Genomic DNA, 19,427 nt, shown 5'->3' on the forward strand with positions numbered 1-19,427 from the left:
CCGTGTCCAATTCAGAGCTCATCTTCGATCCTTCCTACCTTCAGTCTCAGCCCCAACTTGCCACTTTCACTTTCACTTCCACTCGCGCTTTCGCACTCAAATTCTACGTTTCCTACATCTCTAATCATCTCATCTCATATCAAACATCTCTCTTGTTCTAGCTAAATGGTCAATAATATCTTGGCACAGGCCCCTATAGATTCGATGGTTGGCATATGCCGCAGCTTGAAGATCTTGAAGAATGGAAGGCTATCCAACAAACACTTCCGCTCATCTTCTTAAGCGCACAACATGCAAAGGGCGAGCTGTCGAATTCGCATGAAGACAAGGCTTATCACAATGCCGTCGACGATTTCTGCCAGGAGATACAGATGGTCAAGCTTTCAAGCCCACAAGGCTCTGGTCTCTCTGAAGCCACTGTGCAAGAATGCCGGTCCAAGCTGATATAACTTCTTCAACTTTTCGAGTCTTTTGCGGATGAGAAACTAATTGAAGCTGCCTTATTGTTTTCTTCAAAAAGTCGGCCTTCTGGCACGGGCAAATCTATACCTTCATCTTCCTTTTCGGAGGATCTACGTATATGTTTCCCCAAGCTTGGCAGGCTCTCCGAATGTAGAACTGAATCTGTACTAAGAGAATACTTATTTCGGTTTGACCCATCATCAACTACGGCAGTCACTTTACAATGTGCCGTCGAAACTATTACGAACGTCAACAGGTTTCTCATATATATCGCTCCAGCCCCTCTACGCTCTTTTATAACCCCTTCGACTAAGAAGGAATCGGTCGATGTGGGCGACAAGATTCGAATTTTTACGGAAAATATCCTCGACAGACTACATTCCATCTTCTCAGAATGCAGATACGGAGTTACCCATGGGATGATGATCCAGTTACCTTAGTTACAAAATTTGGATAGGCATATATCTTTGGCAACATTGAATTTACTCCTTAGCTCATGCGTGGGCCATAGTAGCGATGCTACCCTCTGGCAAAGAACCTCCTGTTCATATCCTTCGCATACATAAGTCTTCGTACCTACTTCTTACAAAGGCTGTCATAAGGGTTAACATGTTGCTTATAAGTAATTACGAAACCCAAGATGGTATATTAAAAGCTGTGAGGGAGCTCTGCTCTATGATTCAGCGAGCCTTACATTTGAACGAACACCTTCAACTTTACCTATTAAACGAAGAGCTAGTTGCTACTGAGAACATCGACACCCTCACTGCACAAGATAATGCGACACTGGGCCAATCGTTGTATGATTTGATAAAAGCAGGTCACTTCCAACGGATAACATGGAACTCAGAAGATAGATTTACCATATGGGAGAAAAGGAGGCTTGCGTTGAATCTTGGGCATATTTTCATGCACCTATACGATTGTAAATGGACAAAGTATGGGTGGGAAGCAGCTAATTTGTATTTTCTGGCCTCATTGGCGATACACCAGCGCGAAAATCTGTTACAGCTTCCTCCTTACCTGGGCTGCGGATCACATCTGGTCAGTCCAACGGAAGGGATTGAACATCCATACTTCAAGGGGCCTTCCGACTTTTTATCATTTGGAAAGCTACTATTTGAACTAGAATTCGGAGAAGAAATCACGGCAACACAACGGGATAAACTTGGTACGCCAAGTTTATACATCACCTTATTAGTTGCTCTCGAACAAGGACGGATATCGGCGAATAAGTATTATGCTAAGGCTGTTCGTGGTTGCTTACAACTTTACAAGAACCCCGGGCAACTTGAATCAATGAGGATGCGGCTCTACAGTGAGGTCGTCTCGAACCTTGAGAAAGAGTTGGAATGCTTAGAGAAACCACCTCACCCACGAGCCTTAACGCCTCAGGTTTCTGAAAAACCTCATTCGTTCGCCAATGTCGAGTCATACGGCATTGAAAACCCACCTCCTTGCTCATTCGCCCGTAATGTGACTTCAACCGATAGTGGTAAAGGGCAACCCGAGCCCTCTGTCACCGATCCCACGGTTTTCTTGCGATCCGAATCCAAAGGATCTACTCTACCAATAACCACTGAGTCCAGGGACGTCAAAACTAATCAAGGGTCACTTAGACAATATCCACAAACTTGCCACTTATCTCAAAAACAGAACTTACGCCGAAGCGCCAGGCTAGGGAAGATACATGCCAAGAAAGAGAGCCTCAGGGATCTGGTTTCTCTGCCAATACTCTCATACACAACCGAAAACAGGATATCCAAAGTTCGTGAGGCGGAGACTCGGCCAAGAAGAATTCGAGCGACTGAAGAATGGCGACTATTTGATGAGACGCATATTTCGAATGATGAGCGAACGCGATAATCGCTACTATTTCGTCGCGCCCTGGCGCTTGTGGGACTCGAGGACACCGGAACTGGTTGATGGGCTTATTAGGAATGAGTTATATTACTAATATACATGCACGTTATAAATATATATTCAATGACATCTCATTAGTATAACTGCACGAATGTTTTTCAGGGAATTTTGAAAGGTATTTTGATGATCTAGGGGTAGGTACACAATTTTTTGATACCCTTGAATACGATACAGAGGTATTCTTCTGATACAATGACAACACCAATGGGACAAAAGACTTAAACTAAATTGAGTGATTAGAGATGTCGGGGTAGAAGACGATGCTGGTGAGGAGGTGGTACTGGTTGAGGAGCTCACGGGAGGCATCGAGCCTTCGAGATGGGTTATACCTGCTTAATCAGAGGAGACTGCATTTCTTTTCCCCTATTTCATGATGGGATGGATGTGTATCGGAAGGGCAGCCATGATAGATCTAAAGACAACGGAAATGGAATTTCTTACATGTTATATAGGAAACGGGATGGTAAACCTGGGAACATACTATGGATTGGGATTAGTTGCAATCAAGATGTTCAAATAAAGTTGACACTTTAGGAAGATGTGAAATACACTAGTATATAAACTATACTGCGAAGTGAAATAAATCCAACGCCCACTCCCTATTCTGGGAGTGGACTGGCAAATGAGAAAAGTATCAACCTTGGAAATTCAAGGACTCTTCGGAAGGCCAAGAATATCATAAGGACAGCAATAGGGGGTAAACACACGGAGCGCGAATCGAGACAAACAGAGTTATCCAATAATAGACACTAGTAGATTACAACATTATGAATCAGACCCTACGTTCGAACAGGTCGATGGTATTCGTGGCACCTCCTAAAGTCGTGCGACTCGAACATACATTCGCTTGCTTGCGCCGCCCGATCCGCCCTTGGCATCGCTCCTACATATCAAAGGGACCTCCCCGATCTTAATTCATCCATAAACTCCTCCGTAGCTAGAGCGTATATATTGCAACCGTTTGGAGAACTATGTGAGAATGTACAATACAGCGCTTATGCGTTAGCACTCCTTGTCTATTTACAGACTGATGCCGAGGACGGAAGCACAACCGAAGTAACGCTCGCACTTGCAGGCGGTGTTACCGTCCTTCCATTGGTCGGAGGTCAAGCTGAAGAGGACAGCCTTGTCACCGCACTCGCTGACAATGCTCTTGATGGCCTCAGCTTGCTGGGACACACCAGGAACGGCAAGACCCATAGCCTCACCCTGAGAGGGCCAACCCGTCTCAAGGATGATACCGGGGACGTTCTTGCAGATGTTGTCGATGATGTCAAGCTGGCCCTTGACGAACTGACCAGCCTGGGAAGCATCGGTCTGGGTGTTGAAGAAGGCGTGGGCGTTAGCACCAGCGACATCAACGACACCGCAGATAGCAGAAGAGAAGTCACTCTGTTGCCAGATGTTGACGGTCTCGGCAGTGGTGTACTTTCCGGTGTAGCCGCTGAACTCGCCCTTGCACTTGGTGATGAGGGAAGCAAGCTCGGAAGGCTGGCAGTAGCCGTGGAAGACGGCCTCGTTACCGACGGAGATAAGCTCAACGAGATCCCACTGGGCCCAGCTCTTGATGGCGCTGATCTGCTCAGTGACGCTAGGGTTGCTGGCGTCACAGCCAGGGGAGTCGATGAAGATACCAAGGATCATCTTGAGTCCGTGCTTAGCGCAAGCACCACCGACGTTGGTCAGAGTATCGCAGTCAGTGGAGTAAACACGGACGCTGGTGATACCGGCAGCGGCGATGGCAGCAATGTCCTTCTCAACCTCGCTCTGGCTCTTGCATCCACCGGCCTCGCTGGTCTCGTAGGGGGTGTAAGAGATACCCCATGGCTTTCCAGCGGCTCCACCGAGAGCGCCGGAAGGCGACGGCTTGGCGGAGGAAGAAGAGGGGACGACGGTGGCCGAGGGGACAACCGACGAGACGGCGATAGAAGAAACAGCGGGTGCAGGGATAGATACCGACACGGAGATAGCAGGAACAGCAGCGCTGGTTGGGACCGCAACGGGAGTGGTGGATGCGCTGGGAGTGGGGATGTCGAAGGGGCAGTACACAACGGTGCTGGTCTCAGTGACGGTAGTCACAACTTGGGGCTGAGTGTAGGTACCGGGAGTGTAGCTGGTAACGGAAGGAACAGTAACGGTGGTAGGCTGGCTAGCAGTTACGGTGTGAGGGGCGATGGTGTAGGTACCAGCGGACGGGCACACGTAGGTCGTAGTCTCGACGACGCTGGTAGTAACGCTTCCGCTGGTGGAAACGGTAGCGTACGGGCAAGTGACGGTAGTCGCGGTGCTGACGACAGTCGTAACACCACCAAGAGTGTGAGTACCAACGGGTACGGAAGTGGTGGAAGGAACGCAGACAGTCGTAGACTCGGTCAGGGTGACGGTCGTGGCGGGGAAAGTGTAAACACCAGTGGTAGAGCAGGTCTGGGGTACTGGCGTAGGCACAACAACCGCGGTCGAGGTAGGGGTAACCGGCGCAGGAGGAGCGGAAGTAGTCGCCGGCACCGGAGGGAAAGAGACTAATCAACACGGTTAGATCATGACTGTTTAATGCGATCATTCAATGATTTGTCACATACGAGTAGCTTCACCGTAGTAGGTGCTGTAGATCGTGGTGCATCCACAGGTGCTGTTGTCCCTCTTCGCGAAAGCACGAGCCTGATCGTGGGCGTGGGCGTGTCTGTGATGGACGCTACCGGCAGCGGCACTACCGGCCAGAGCCGCAACGGCGGCGGCAGCAAAAGTGGCCTTCATTATATCCGCCTCTTGAGAAAAACTCCTTGGAAATTTCTGACTTCAATTAACCGGAACCGGCTGCGCTTATTCAATAATGTAGAGCTGTTTGCTGATTTTCGTGAGATCGTAAAAACGAGTGCCCGCTGAAAGAGTGAAGCGGTGGGTTGGGTACGAAAGGACGAAAGCTGGAAGATGCGCTTTCACGTCACGGCATCGACATTAATATGATCGTTTCGTAAGGAGGGAAGGGAAAAAATAAGGAGGGTATCATGGCAACGGCAGACCATGTAGTTTTATTAGGGGCGCCATGGCTTCATGGGTCTGTCAAGTGCCAATTTTACTTGATGTTGTTTTTGGCAATGGAGCAAATGGGGAGCCAGCACTGACAGCGTCTGTCTCCGCTTATCCTGGGCACCCCTTGCTCTCCATTCTGCCACTTTCTCCATTTTCTTCTGCATCTTCTGCAAATGGTTCCTGGCGATGCATGGGTACTTGCTAGGGTGACCAGGGGTACCCGTTCGAGCGCGCCCAGCAATTGCCCAGTTCTTCTAGGCCGGATTTTTGCACAGATAGCATTAGACTTACCTAGTACTGAGCTGCTGGCTCAGTCCGCTCAGGTACCTACATATGCGGTCTCCATAAATTTGCAGCCCATGGCCGCCACGGTGTCTCGCCGCTTATCGACTGAGTCCATATTAAACTCCGAATATTGAACAGAAAAAGTAAATCTCTTTTTCGGGTGGAAGATGAGCGCTGTGCGATGACTTAGGCGTGACCGCACTGCCGGATTGGTAGGACATGTTCGAGAAAACGGTGAATAAGGGGCGTTGGAAAAAAGGGTGGAAAAGGTGCAAGCTTGGCCCGATTGAGAGACTGTTCATAAAGTGTTTGTCGGATTGACCAATCAGTCGCGGCCTCGGCGAGTGATTTCGACCTTTCTTGGAAGGCGATCCTCTTTTTCTTGTGGGGATATGCGGTCTTTCCTTTTGTCGCTCAGGGAAATTGCCCGACAGCCAAGCGAAATTACACATCGGCCCTGACTAAACCTATTCGCTCTAGAGATAGCAAGGACTAACTGTAATACGAAGTACCCTCGTACCTAACCACTCCTAACATTGAATCGCTACAACTATTATTATTAGACTTCCCAAGCGCGTCAACTATCAAGATAAACATGGGGGAAACGCTGGAAGGCACAACTCCTTTTCCTCTCGTTCGGAAGTTAACTGATCCTTGATTGGTTCATCTTCTCCTCTCCCCTATCTCCAATTACCATAGTACGGTACATACTACTACGCTTTCCATAACCCACGTCATTCCAACCCGGAGGAATCATTATCGTTGCCTTCAAGGTTGCTTAGCTTTGCTCAGCTACGGTCGTCGGTATTCCCCAGCACATGTACGCGACCTAACAACTTAGTGTATGAACGGGAAGATGAGCAGAATGATCCGAAGGCGGAGTGATCTCAGATGCAGAGATGCCAATAACTCTTCGTTCGCTGATCCTTTGATCAATCATCGATGATCGTCCATCTCGCTCGGCTCCATACTCTGCAACTGTGCCTTACAGCGCCCCTAAGCCGCACAGAATAGATTGATTATAAACTTGACGGGTCCTTTCCGTCTCGGTTGTCGACCAGCCTGCCGGCTTATCTGAAAGTTGTGTTGGTTGCGCTGGTCTGGGGAATAGCCTACTATCGGCACAGGCTTTAGCTTCAATATTCCTTTCCCACATTACATTCATTACACTGCATACCGGCAGCTGGGCAGTCAATGCTACGTAAGCTACCTATTTACCAGAACATTTGACTATGCTTAAGCCTGAAGCCCTGGAAGACCCCTTAATACGGCTCGGCACTAGAGTGTTGGCTGAGTTGTGGACCTGAACAAAATTAATAACAGGCTAATAGGATTTCATCGTTTTAAAACTTAGGGTCTAGCCTGCTGTTAGGGTACAGACGTTAAATCTTGGGCTTTCCAAGGCCAACCTCCACACGATGCTACATACATAGTACTATTGTATTATCTGCTAATTCTATCCAACAATCATGGATGGGGAAAAGGAAACTAATTGTACCTAGGATGATGCACATGGGTACCTATTGGTCGTTCCGATATAAATCACACATGCAGAGAATCCTATTAGCTAAACCGTTCTCAGCCTTGTCTCCCTAGAACTTACTGTTATATTACCTGGCAGCAGCAAATTGGGCAATAATCTTCACCGATCATTGATCGTCTGTCCACCGAGAGCCGAGATCATGCAAATCCTCCACAGCTCCATTATTCAAGCTTTTATTAACATGCTGTTTCAGGTATTTCGAATGTCAATCTCTCTTCGTTCCTTACCAGTCACGTACCACTAGATGACATTAGTGTGTTCTTTGAATACCTTTTTGCCTAGAGGCTCAAGGACTCAAGTTCATCTTGAATCCTTCATACTACCATTACGAGATGAATATCTAGTTATTCATGCAAGCTATTTTGTATTTCGATAAACGTGTAAGCGGTGTGTCCTCTGTTTCCTTTCCAATTTATCTAGAGAGCCGGATGATACAACCAACGATAAGCGTCAGCCGGCTTACATAGGTATTATCCGCATAATTGTATGCTTAACAGTAGGCGCATCCAAGTAACCACGCTACGTAGGGTCTTTCGTCCAAAGATGCAATGCTGCTCCGAGTAAATATTATAGATTGTAACCTTTCCCTGTAAAATAAACTGGTTGGCAGAAGCTAATTCCCTCCGCTATAACTTTGACTGTTCCAAATAAAAGAATCATGTAGGTAGCATAGACATAGGGAAAGGCCATCTAAGAGAGTGTAATTGGTTTCTCCGACCCTCCTCCTTTGATCCTATTATAAATATGTTGCTCATAGTTACTGATATCTCCAGTCGGTTTTATTATAGTTGTATCAAAGCAGTAAGTGCTACGGACACGATGAATAGTCCGACCTGCGTCTAAAGTTAGTTGTGGGGTAGAAAAATGTAAAGCAATGAGAGCCTACCGAAACACCGGTCATAACAGCGTCTCCTGCTACGGGCGTTGAGCCGGAGCCGGTACCATTCGACGCTACTCCGCCAGTACCGACGGGTGCTACGCCGGCCGTCGTTCCCGTTCCGGTCTCGGAGGCCATAGATGACATATCAGACCCCATGCTATCGCTAGACATACTAGACATAGACGACGCCGTCAACGTTGACGTCAACACGGTGACAGACGCACTGGAAGTCTCCGATGAAGATACAGACACCTCCGTTGATACGGATGTTGTGGCACTAATATCCGTTACCGTCGTTGTCATCATGGAGTCAGACATGTCGGTGGCGGTAGCATCGCTCGCGGGAGAGATGTCGGTCAAACTGGTGGCGGTGTCATCCATGGATGTCTGCGCGAAGGCGCCGCCGACCAACGCCAAGAGTGCGAGATGTTTGATAGCCATAGTTCGACGTTAATGATCACGACGCAGATGGATAGATGAATTATATGTGATGAATGTCGGGTGAGTTGAGTTAGAAGGGAGTCTGAGATTATGTAGCGGGACGGAAGGCCGGATAGAAAAAGCTAGCAACCGGACAAAGACAGAGGTGAGGGCCTTTGAGGCTATGACATAATCCATATCTACCTATGCCCGAAGGCGAGGTTCCACTGCTCCTTTCACGTTGCATTTGGCCACTGGGGAATGAAGTTGAAAGCAGGGAGGTGTATGTTGGACTTCCTCCTTGTAAGATGTTCGAAAGCAGAACTGAAGTGGCTAGCAGATTCGTAACCGATCACGATCTTGAACTCGGTAGCTGGAAAATTGATCGTGAATAGTTTTATATTCATAACACTGCGATTTATTTGTTCTTGATCAATTTGAAATGGAAAGGCTCTCATATACGCACATAGCTCTTCGTCTCGCATATAATTTGAAACGAGGTTATAGAATTCATAGATAGTACTGATAACCTTATATAATATGGATGCACTTGTTAAATTTAAAGATGGCGTTAATTGCGGGCCGTTGGCAGCTGATTAGATAGAAGGTGCAGCTGGCGGTAAAGTAAGGCCAAGCCCCACAAGCGTTGAAAAGTTGCAACATCAAATTTTTACCACGGACAACCAAGACAACCAAGTTTTATATGCTTGACCGTCTTATTCCCTTGAGTTGAATTTCGTAGCAAGAATGTTGCGAACGTCGACAAGGGCTTACGTATGCTGGAGATGCGCCTCTCAAAGGCTCACTTCAAATGTATTGAGGTCGGAAGCAAAGGTGCTGCCAAGAGCCAAACACCCGTTATGGATAAGAGTACGTTATACGCTATAACACGTTTTAAAAGCCATGCCTCTAATAAATATCTACAGAATTTAACCACTGTGCAAAACCCTGAAATCAGTGGTAAAGAGCCAGAGGCGCTAGATCTATTGGGGGACAAGAAAATCCCTACCCGAGAACGCCTACGGAGATGGGAGCAAGAGAACCAAAGTGAAGCACAAACCATCTTGTCCGATTATGCTGCAGATGGCGAATTGTCCAACACCATCACTCGGCCACAGAATGTATCCATGGCCAGTTTCGAAGTTGCTTCACCCTTATTCGATGGAGATGAACTGGGCGATTTGCGCGCCGAAGACGCCAATCTAGAGCCAGGTGACATGGTCGAGCTAAGGTATGATCACTCTTCTCATGCCTACTCTATATAGAAACTGACATATATCTCTTAGCTCCGAGAGCTCTAGGCGGCCAATGCTGGCGATTTACTTAGGTCGCTTCAGCGGGTATGAGCATTACTACACAAGTAGTGGTAAATGGTTTTCTGGCTTGGGCGTCAAGACGCTTTTCGTTGTGAACAATTTTATCGAGCCAGCCGAACTCCAGCCTGTCATCAATGAACTACCAAAGGGTGAAACCCCGTTGGAGGCTCTGAATGCTCTTCAGGATCTCAACCATAACCCTTCAATGGCGACAGGGGCCGAATTGCTGCGTAAGATGTTGACCTTTGCTCAGGACGCTGAGGGGGTGTACCAAGAGAATGCCGGTACTTTAGACGCATCTAGCGCCTTCATCGGCGACCCAGTGAAGCATCGCTACCTCACCCTACACGAAATCGCACAATTGCTTCTTCCCAAGTCTTATCTCAAGAATGGAAAATTCCAACCTGAAGCCTTATACGCTGTGCACAGAGCTTTGTTGCAAGACGAGGTTTTCTTCCGTCCGCTTAGACAGACTGGTCATAAGAGGTCATATCTCTTTGAAATTAGCCCACTTTCTGAAGTTCGCATCGTACAGAGGGCAGAAACGATGGTGCGAGAGTATCTAGAGAGAAGAGCCCAGTCGTTAAACGGCGAAACAGTCGCGGAATCCCCAGTGGTCGGCTTCGTTAACCGCGCCCGCAAGTTAATAGACCGAAGTCGGAAGAACCGTCAGTGGACAGGAACTGGTATCATCGGACCATCGACGGCAGCGAATCCTTCATCGGAACCATTCAAACATGAGTGGTCTGTTGAGACAGATGTAGAACTCCTACAGTTCATAGAGCTATGGGCAAGTTACCAAAAATTCCCAAGCTACTCACGGCTTCAGTGCTATGGCTCCGCTATTTTGAAAGCCCTCGATAGATATCAGGATGCCGAGAACCTGTCTGCATCTGCCGGCTGGACCTTTCTGCAAGAAGTCGGTTGGATACCGTCCTGGGAAATTCCTGCTCGATACAACATACGTTTCCCTGGCGTTGAGATCCAGCGTGGAGGAGGCTACGTCCGACCAACCTCTGAGAGTCTCGAACGTCACTTAAAGAGTGATCTCTTGGCTCCTATAAGAAAGACGTGGGAAGATCTCACTGCTTACTGCATTGACTCTGAGGCTACAGTGGATATTGATGATGCCGTATCTCTCGAGCGGACATCTGATCCCGACAAATATTGGATCCATACCCATGTAGCAGATCCGGCTTCTTCAATTAAAGCAAAGACTCCACTTGCTCAATTTGCCGAGTTGATTCCAGAAACGATATACTTGCCTGGGCATTTTGAGCGTATGCTTCCAACCAACGTTGGCTCGGATATATTTTCTTTAGCTCCGGGCAGGCGATGTCTAACATTCAGCGCGTTGGTGAGCAAGGATGGTATCATTAAGGATTATAAAATTACCCCTGGAATTCTCAAGGACGTTGTGTACATGACTGGCGAGGACGTTTCTTTAGCGATAGAAGACAAGACAGAGGACCCTCTCTTTAGAGAAACAGAGATGACGCTTGGCCCAATTCCGGAAGCCAAGGCACCGCCGCGACGGATGACTCGACCTCAAGATCTGAATAGCCAGCAAAAGGACGAACTAGCTTTGCTGTGTGAATTGGGGAGAGCGGTTCAAGCTCACCGACTTCGTCAGGGGGCAACGCCTTTCTTCCAACCAAGGCCCCAAGCCGAGGCTTACTTTGATCACATTCCGAACCGCGAGCTAGACAACTTTTTATCTTTGGTCGGAGATCCTTCTATCCGTATCGGGTACTCACGACGCACGGGGACCGACTTGGTCGAGAACACGATGAAACTAGCCGGTGAAGTCGCAGCTCGATGGTGTTACCAGCGCGGGATCCCGATCCCATACCGCACGCAACCCCACGCCGTCAAGAACGTCGAGCTCTTGCAGCAGTACACGCGTGACGTCTTCTACCCCCAGCTCAGGGAGGGTATCCGGCCGAAGGACCAACAATGGCAACACCTACGCGCCCTCATAGGCAGCGACGAGATTACCACGGTGCCTAGCCCGCACTTCACCCTCGGCGTAGACATGTACACCAAGGCGACGTCGCCGCTGCGCCGCTTCTCGGACCTCATCGTGCACTGGCAGATCGAGGCTGCGCTGAAGGAGGAGCACCGCCGCGGCGCGAGCCTGGTGGGGAACACGGCCCAGGACTTCCTGCCCTTCGACCGCGAGCAGCTCGACCGCATGCTGCCCATGATCCGCGTGCGCGAGCGGCAGGCGCGCGCGCTGACGAGCGGCATCGGCGGCGACCAGTGGATCCTGCAGGCGCTGGTCCGCGCGTGGCGCTTCGGCGAGGCGCCCATCCCGGACACCTTCCGCTTCAGCGTCGTCCACGTCGCCGGCCGCCGCGCCGTCATGGGCAAGCTGGACTGGTTCGAGCGGGCCGCTACGCTGCGCCCCGACGCCATGAACGACGTCGTCCGGATCGCCGACGTGCGCGTCGGCGACGTCTACGAGGTCAAGCTGCGCGACGTCAACGTCCACCAGAACCGCGTCCTGGTCGAGGCCCTCGGCGTCCTCGAGAAGGTCGAGTCTGAGTCTGCCGCCGAGGAGGAACCCAAGTCTGCTACTGCTGCCGCTGCAGGGTTCGAGCCTGCTGTTGCTGTTTAGCAAGCTTTTGACGCTTTTTCCGCGGAGTTTCGAACGCTTTTTTTCGCCTACTCCTGCCCTTCTTCTTTCTGAGACAAGAGGCGGAGGCAAGAGATGAGGAGCTGAAGCCAGAAACATAGGTATCGCGGCGATCTCGCAAAACATAACCCTCCCGCGCCGGCTTTGTTACACAGACTAGACTAAGACTCCGTGGGGTTAAACTAGGGGATGAAAAAACGGGGGTTAGGAAGGATGAAGGTCCAGGAAGAGATTACGTGGAGAGCTATGTACAGTAGGTAGGTAGGAATTACGGCTCTAATTCCGCATGTACCTATACAAACAACCTTACGTCGAGGCCTAAAAAATCTACCGGCCTTTGTTTCTCGGATCTATGACGAAATCCCTTATCTCCTCTACGAGTAGCCATTGTTACAATTATCACTCCTATCACTGCTATCATTGCTATCACTACTAGCACAATGGGATTAGGTAACTTGATTTGATGAGTTTGGCAAGAGCTTTGTTTTTTTTTGCATTGTGTCATGATCATAAGACTTTGGTAGACTGCCTATTTGCCTTGCTACGTGTGCTGCTTAGGGCAAAATCCACCCGGAGCCCTACCAGGCTCTATAACAAATTACGGCACGCTCCAAAGTCTAGAGACGTCGGGAGTGACGATACGTCATCTCGGTTGCGCGAACTCGGACAGGTAACACCACACCAAACACACTCGTAGTAACTACGTTGTGCCAAATAGAACTGCGCTTCCCTCAAGCATTATGATACCTAGGAGGTCGACGGATGGCCCTCGTAGGTGCCGTTTAAACGCGTTTCAATAGATGATATTGCTTTTCCCCTCTATACATCGACCTTCCTGTCCTTTAGCCTGTCCGTTGTTTGGTCGCCCGTTAGTAATCAGTCCATATAACGCCCCGTAAAATCGCCGGTAGAGGATATCACACCCGTATGTGCCGTGATACCGTTTAGTGTTATTATCTTCTATGCTCCAACTCCAAAGACCCTAGTTCTTTGATATGAAAGTGATTTGCTCGAAAAAGTGATATTAGTGCGGTTACGCGCAATTCTGATAGATGCCGGATGCTATGCAGTATAGGTGAAGTAAAGTTCGTATGATACGTCGGTCAGTTGAGATGCCAAATCGACCATCCCAAGTGACTTAAGGAGAATTTCCCATCGGCCTAATTACTATCCCAGATGTGTCGGAAATTGTTTCTTTTTCGGCGGCAAGATGATATCAACAGGGTTGTGCGGCTTCATCTTCTCCATCCCACGTTCCATATGACATGAGCGATGTCACGGGCGGTATTGACCGTATCTATCACTCTACCGATGATGCCATCATTAGGCTGGACATCACCGTCATCGAATGGCATGAACATGCCACTCGCTGTCCGACGCATGCCAGCCGGCTCAGATGTGAGACTACTAGTGGGAGTCGAACGTGAGGGATTAGGCTGTTTGAAGGGTGATGTCGCTTCAATAGGGCTAGACATTGGGGTTGAATTAGTTTCCTCGTCTAGTTCATTTCCATCATCGTCACCCACATAGAATGGGCCTGAGGCTCTGGAAGGCCTCAATGTCTCTTGCGAGGAAGATGGTGACAGGAGTGGACTCCTTAAGCCGCTAGTACTGTGCTTTATCGCGGTTTCTGGGTTGGGAGAATCTTCCCTATACTTCAATGTTGTCGAAGGTAACATGGCGATAGTCTTGCTCTCGTTGGGCGTGTGTACCGGGGATCTTCTGCGTGGAATAACAGGCTTCTTTGATGTTTTGGTTCTCTTCATCATTATTGCACCATCGTCGGAGTCGCTGTCGTCAAATCTCCAACGGCAATGGTCTACTTCATCTTCTTCGTCATCCCCCTTGACATCAACCGCGATGCATTGTTTTACCTGCTCGTCAAAGTGAATATGCTTTCGTTCCGAGGAAGGTGAAACAAGACCGGAGGTGGCCGTAGAAGTTAGAATACTCGTGTTATGCGGACTCCTTCGAGAGGAGAATGGGAAAGTAACATAATCTGTTGTGGCTCGGTGTAATATCGGTCGAGCGACATGAACAGCATTGTCATTCTGCTGAGCCTGGACCACAGCCGTGGCCTGTTTTAACAGAGACGAAGAGGAGAGAGATCGCTGGAGCATGATCTCAGACATACTTCGCTTCTTGAGAATGGGCTTCTTGCTGACAAAAGAGTTGCACCTCGAGAGTGCTGGATTTCCATTTTCAGCATCGTTGGAAAAAAGCTCCCCCTGTCGAGTCTGTAGAGGTCCATACAACCAAGTGACATCGCAATCCTTAAGCCTATAACACAAGTAAGATTTTTACCGGAGATAAAAGTCGGGGAGGGGGATATGAAACATACCAATTAAGGGTCTCCGGAGTAACGGTTTTTAATTTGTACTTGGCTTTCATCCAGGTTCTCCAGGAAGCATTCTCAAGTCGTGGTCCGTTGCTGTATTCTCGTCTCTTGGAGACTATATACCGCCAAGAAGACCAAATGTCCTCTTCCCGCCAATCGTGTGACAAGTAGTCAACATGTTGTGTAGGGTGATGCTCGACGGCGGTATCGTCTTCGGCACGGTCTAGTGCATCTGGCGATCCAGGACGTGAGGTTGTTACTGATGTGTCAGGATCGGTTGGTGATACGGTATACGAATCGCCGGTTCGGGGACTTGGGGGAGGCTCCAAATCTTCGATTGGCCCAAAATAGGGATTATGATCGAACTCTGGTACGAATATGTCTTCGGGGCGAATATGAATATCGTCTTCGCATTGTCCGTCTAGGGACAAGTTGGTAGCTGGTGTAGAGGAATATGACGGATCAACAGATTCGGGTTGGAGCGTACGAGGAGACGAAGGGGCGGAGGATGGGCTAGGATTGGGCACGATATGAGTAGGATGGCGATGGTACGCTTCGTGGTAGGATTCGTCGAACGGTTCGTTGATCTTGGGCGTGGATGCTGGTGTGTGAAAGCCCTGGGTCGGTTTGGACATGAATTTTGATTGAGAATGAGATCTCCTTAGAGCCGAGGAAGAGAACATATCGCTATCCTCGGAAGAAAGAACCACAGCCATCTCGGGAAAAGAAGAAAAAAAAGTCTTCCCTGACGCGAAAACCCCAAATCCTCCAACGATTACGATTCTGATACAGATCCGGCGTCGTCCTTCATGGGTACGGTGGTATCGTCTATGCTAAGACGACTGAATGCCTCCACGATAATCTATGCTTGAAAAAATATCAATATTCTTTTCGAATTGTTCCTGAACGTCCTCGTCTTAACTGGGGAATTTCCGGATGACGTGACGGGTCGAGGGAAGTGCGCAACTGGGGCACTTTTCTCGGCGATGCCGAGATGAAACTAGACTTTATACAGTATAAGAATTTAATTGTCCATCAAGGATTGCGCTAATGGGTCGACGGGGGCGTCGAAAGGAGTTCGTACACAGAAAATCGAATTTGTGAATTCGTATGTGTAGATGTTGCGTATATGTGGTGAGTGCGTATGTGTGTGGTGTGGAAGGAATTATGTGCTAGATAAGAGGCTTAGGAGTTGGGATTATAGATTGTGGTATTGGATCGAAAATCGAAAACAGTCCGCGGCAAAAATGTTAGTACAGTAAGTTGCCCTAGGCTAGTACAAGTACAAGAAGGTGGGAATTCCGGGAGATCGGAAGGTTGCAAGGATGTACAGGAGGATTGAGGGGTCGTTGGTTGACAGGGCTAGCCAGTCACGGAGCGAATTTCGCTGTGAGTGGCATGGATGACTCGACCAGGACGACCTAGAAGACCTAAAGGTGGATGGGACGGCAAGGAAGCTGCGAAGGTACGGGATCAGAGCGAATTTTCTACGTTTCTACGTTTCTACCCCATACGGAATACGCACATGCCATGAATAATATAAGGTGGAAGGACGAATGACTCTAAAATATTAAGGTAGGTACGACTTGAACGTTACTTACTATAAGTGGATTCCCATGGTTCTGAGTTTTACTACGTGCTAGCGGTACCTAGCGGGTATGATTATCTGCATCTGGCGTTTGGTTACATACCTCTAGTGCCACGGATTACTCCATAAATCACTTACATACAACTTACCTACATAGTAGGTAACCTTAAAGGCGAGCCTCAAATTGAGGACCTACATGACCAGGTAATTTATCATTACATATTTTCGCAAGATTGGAACTTTCTATTGTGTCTAACGCTGTTAAGTGTGTTTGAGCTTTGCCGGGACATACATACTATTAAACATTGGCGATTTGTGAATGCATACGCAAATGCAGGGCTAGCCGGGGCTTCCCTGAAGTCTGGCGCAGTCTGGCGCAGAATTTGCGTATTGGACTGCGAAGAGCTGATAACATTGATCAACCAATCTTCAGGGCCCATTAATACGTACCTAGGATACTCAAAATATCCGCCGGAACTAGAAAAAGAAGTGGGGAAGAAGGGAATGCGAACGATTAGAGACGAGGTTTTGCGTTAACAGCATCGACTTAGACGAGCAGGGACGGGAATCCATGGATGGGCAAATTTTGTGTGGCCCCACCTCGATAGGCCAAGTATTCCAAGCTAAGGCCGCTGCTCACCTGCACGCCCACGTCTACACATACATAATACATAATACATGCATACATGCATAGGGTGCGAGGTGGCTGCATACACATACGGTACGACACATGCAAGCCAATACGCGCGAGCTGCATCGTAGTTTTGATACCTCCTTAGCATTGCAGTTTGTGCGCTGCGACATGTATGAGGGTGGGCTAGCGGGCTGGATGTTTCTCTGTTTCTGTGGGCGGTCAGACCTTCGTTCGCCATTAAAGAACGATGCCGTACAAAATGGCCGAGTTCGAAAGATAAACATCAAATCAGAGTCGATCAGAGAAACGAAATAGTGGGTTTCTTTTTGGATGCATGGGCCGAATCTAGAGTGTCTCAGTTTATAGTTCGCCAGGTAGGTACATAACATCAACGATTGAGGATAATAAAAGGGACTCGTGGAACGTAGGCTAGACCACAAACTTCGTGTACATAGTTCCAAGGTTGTTTCCAGATTTTCACGTATACATACAAGGTAATCGCCATCCTCTCTTTTTTTCAGCTCATACTTGTCTCATTGTTTCGGCCAATTTGACGGAGCTAGATAACAGATAGGGAAAGAGGGTGAAAAAAAAGTTCTTTCGGAAACGATTAACCGGCTAGATAACTCGGGCATGAACGGACGCAATCGACAGTTCCATTCGCAGCAGAACTCGAGCATTCCAATCAAGAGGTCCCAATCGATTTTATCTATGTAATCACATAATACTAGGGACTTGTCTAGTGCGGAGTACAGTATGCATTCTTGATATCTCATACCAAATCGACTGGGGGCAGGTAGGAAGCATCAATAATGGATACACAATGCACAGTGCAGATAATGCGCAACCGTTAGGGCTAGAAAATTTCTAAGTTGCACGAGGTTGAAAGAAGATCAGCAATTCTTGATACCTTGATGGGTGTGTAGGTTGTTTTCCCCGGACGGGCCAGAAAAGCCTATTTATGAACGTTGCAGGGGGTAGATGCGAGAAGCGACCCTAAGTAAGTGAGAAGGGGCCAACGCAGACATAAAGCATGAAGCGCCGTATTATATAAGATAAGTTAGGTATCCATTAATATGCTTACTTGAAAAAGGGCTATCATACTTAAGAACCCGATTACGGTCGTCCTAATACACGACCTGATGATATTCCGTGTCTAGCTCGACCAATGGCTCAATATTCGACGTGATGCGTACGAATCTGAAGCTTACCGTAAGTAAGTGGTTAATAGGTTTAATCTGATTCGGAGACGTGGTATGTTTATGTCCACAGCCATAAAATCGATCATACCAGGCTCGATCAATTTAGACATTGGAGTAATTTCCATGGAATATAGATGTTTTATTAGTCTAGACTCACCATCAAGTTATCCCAACATGAGATATTCACTCACGGCAGACTCAAGAGGCGAGTACCGACCGTTCGTCACGCTATCTTGCCCCTTTTCCTTCTAGAACCCGGGTTCTATCCATTTCTGGGTGCACTATCTTTTGAGCTCACTTATGATGAAGATAATATAATAAATGAAAAGAAAACATGTCAATTCATCTTATTCTCATGCCAGTCAGTGTCATGGGACCTTGAAATAGAATGTCTAAGTAGCATTAATTTCATCGACATTAGAAGTTGTTGAAATAGAATGTCTAAGTAACATTAATTTCATCGACATTAGAAGTTCCCATGGATAACCAACTGTCGTTGTGCTACATAAAGTACCTACGTACCTTGCCAACTTACTCCATCCATGTCTTTGTCCTACACTAATCCCCACCCCCGCAGTGGTCCGTGTGGTGCCCACGCTCACTATCCCCCAAGTTGAGTAAGATTCGTAGTTTTGACAACTCAAAAAGCTTGGAACACTTTCATTTGCCAACCTTTTCTGACCTTTAACCTCTAACGTCGAGAGACTGGTCGGCTATTCTTGACGAACTTGCTTTTTACGTTTCCACAACATTCATCAACGTCATTCAAGGCCATCCGGTCAGGGTTCTATATCTACCATTATCTGCCATTGGACTAGCGGGATAGCCTCCGTTTCTGTTCATCTATCTATGGACTAGTTTGAGTCCCTGCAGTCTGCAACTAACCATTCAAGGTCCGAGATTGATGATCTCTTCCTGGCCTTGATAACTGCACGACTTCTGCAAATTTCTGCATTTTGTATTCTACGCTCTACGCTTCACGCCCTGCACGAGACGTGTCGAGTATTACGACCTGTAGGAGCTGCATACGGCTTCAAGTTGTACGACGAGACGGACATATTAGCGGACTATGGTTTGCTAACACCCCTGCAGATAATATCTCATCACAGAGCTGGATATTGATTAGAATGATAGTAATAACTCCTGGAGAAATCAAAGGGCAGCCAAA

At 48.1% G+C, this 19,427-nt stretch overlaps 4 protein-coding genes across 4 annotated transcripts; 1 reads left to right on the plus strand and 3 right to left on the minus strand.

Moving 5' to 3' along the window:
- Positions 1-3,134: 3,134 nt before the first annotated feature.
- Positions 3,135-5,363, minus strand: F4807DRAFT_135864 (glycoside hydrolase family 17 protein). The gene is made up of 2 exons (XM_047993052.1): positions 4,965-5,363; positions 3,135-4,904 (listed from the first exon to the last, which is right to left on the minus strand). Exons 1-2 carry the CDS (start codon positions 5,137-5,139, stop codon positions 3,406-3,408), a joined length of 1,674 nt encoding a protein of 557 aa, XP_047853369.1. The 5' UTR covers positions 5,140-5,363; the 3' UTR covers positions 3,135-3,405.
- A 2,063-nt stretch (positions 5,364-7,426) lies between these two features.
- Positions 7,427-8,678, minus strand: F4807DRAFT_135899 (uncharacterized protein). Its single transcript, XM_047993053.1, has 2 exons — positions 8,130-8,678; positions 7,427-8,076 (listed from the first exon to the last, which is right to left on the minus strand). The coding sequence occupies exons 1-2, from the start codon at positions 8,562-8,564 to the stop codon at positions 8,026-8,028; spliced, it is 486 nt and encodes a 161-aa protein (XP_047853370.1). The 5' UTR covers positions 8,565-8,678; the 3' UTR covers positions 7,427-8,025.
- Positions 8,679-9,220: 542 nt separating this feature from the next.
- F4807DRAFT_429720 (RNB-domain-containing protein) lies at positions 9,221-12,974 on the plus strand. The gene is made up of 3 exons (XM_047998349.1): positions 9,221-9,413; positions 9,470-9,774; positions 9,830-12,974. Exons 1-3 carry the CDS (start codon positions 9,291-9,293, stop codon positions 12,477-12,479), a joined length of 3,078 nt encoding a protein of 1,025 aa, XP_047853371.1. The 5' UTR covers positions 9,221-9,290; the 3' UTR covers positions 12,480-12,974.
- A 758-nt stretch (positions 12,975-13,732) lies between these two features.
- F4807DRAFT_461392 (uncharacterized protein) lies at positions 13,733-15,551 on the minus strand (the record flags this gene model as incomplete). Its single annotated transcript, XM_048001677.1, has 2 exons — positions 13,733-14,777; positions 14,839-15,551. The coding sequence occupies 2 exons, from the start codon at positions 15,549-15,551 to the stop codon at positions 13,733-13,735; spliced, it is 1,758 nt and encodes a 585-aa protein (XP_047853372.1).
- Between the last annotated feature and the right edge of the window lie 3,876 nt (positions 15,552-19,427).

This window comes from Annulohypoxylon truncatum (assembly GCF_022578515.1).
Source record: "Annulohypoxylon truncatum strain CBS 140777 unplaced genomic scaffold F4807scaffold_20, whole genome shotgun sequence".
NCBI classification, from domain to species: Eukaryota; Fungi; Ascomycota; class Sordariomycetes; order Xylariales; family Hypoxylaceae; genus Annulohypoxylon; species Annulohypoxylon truncatum.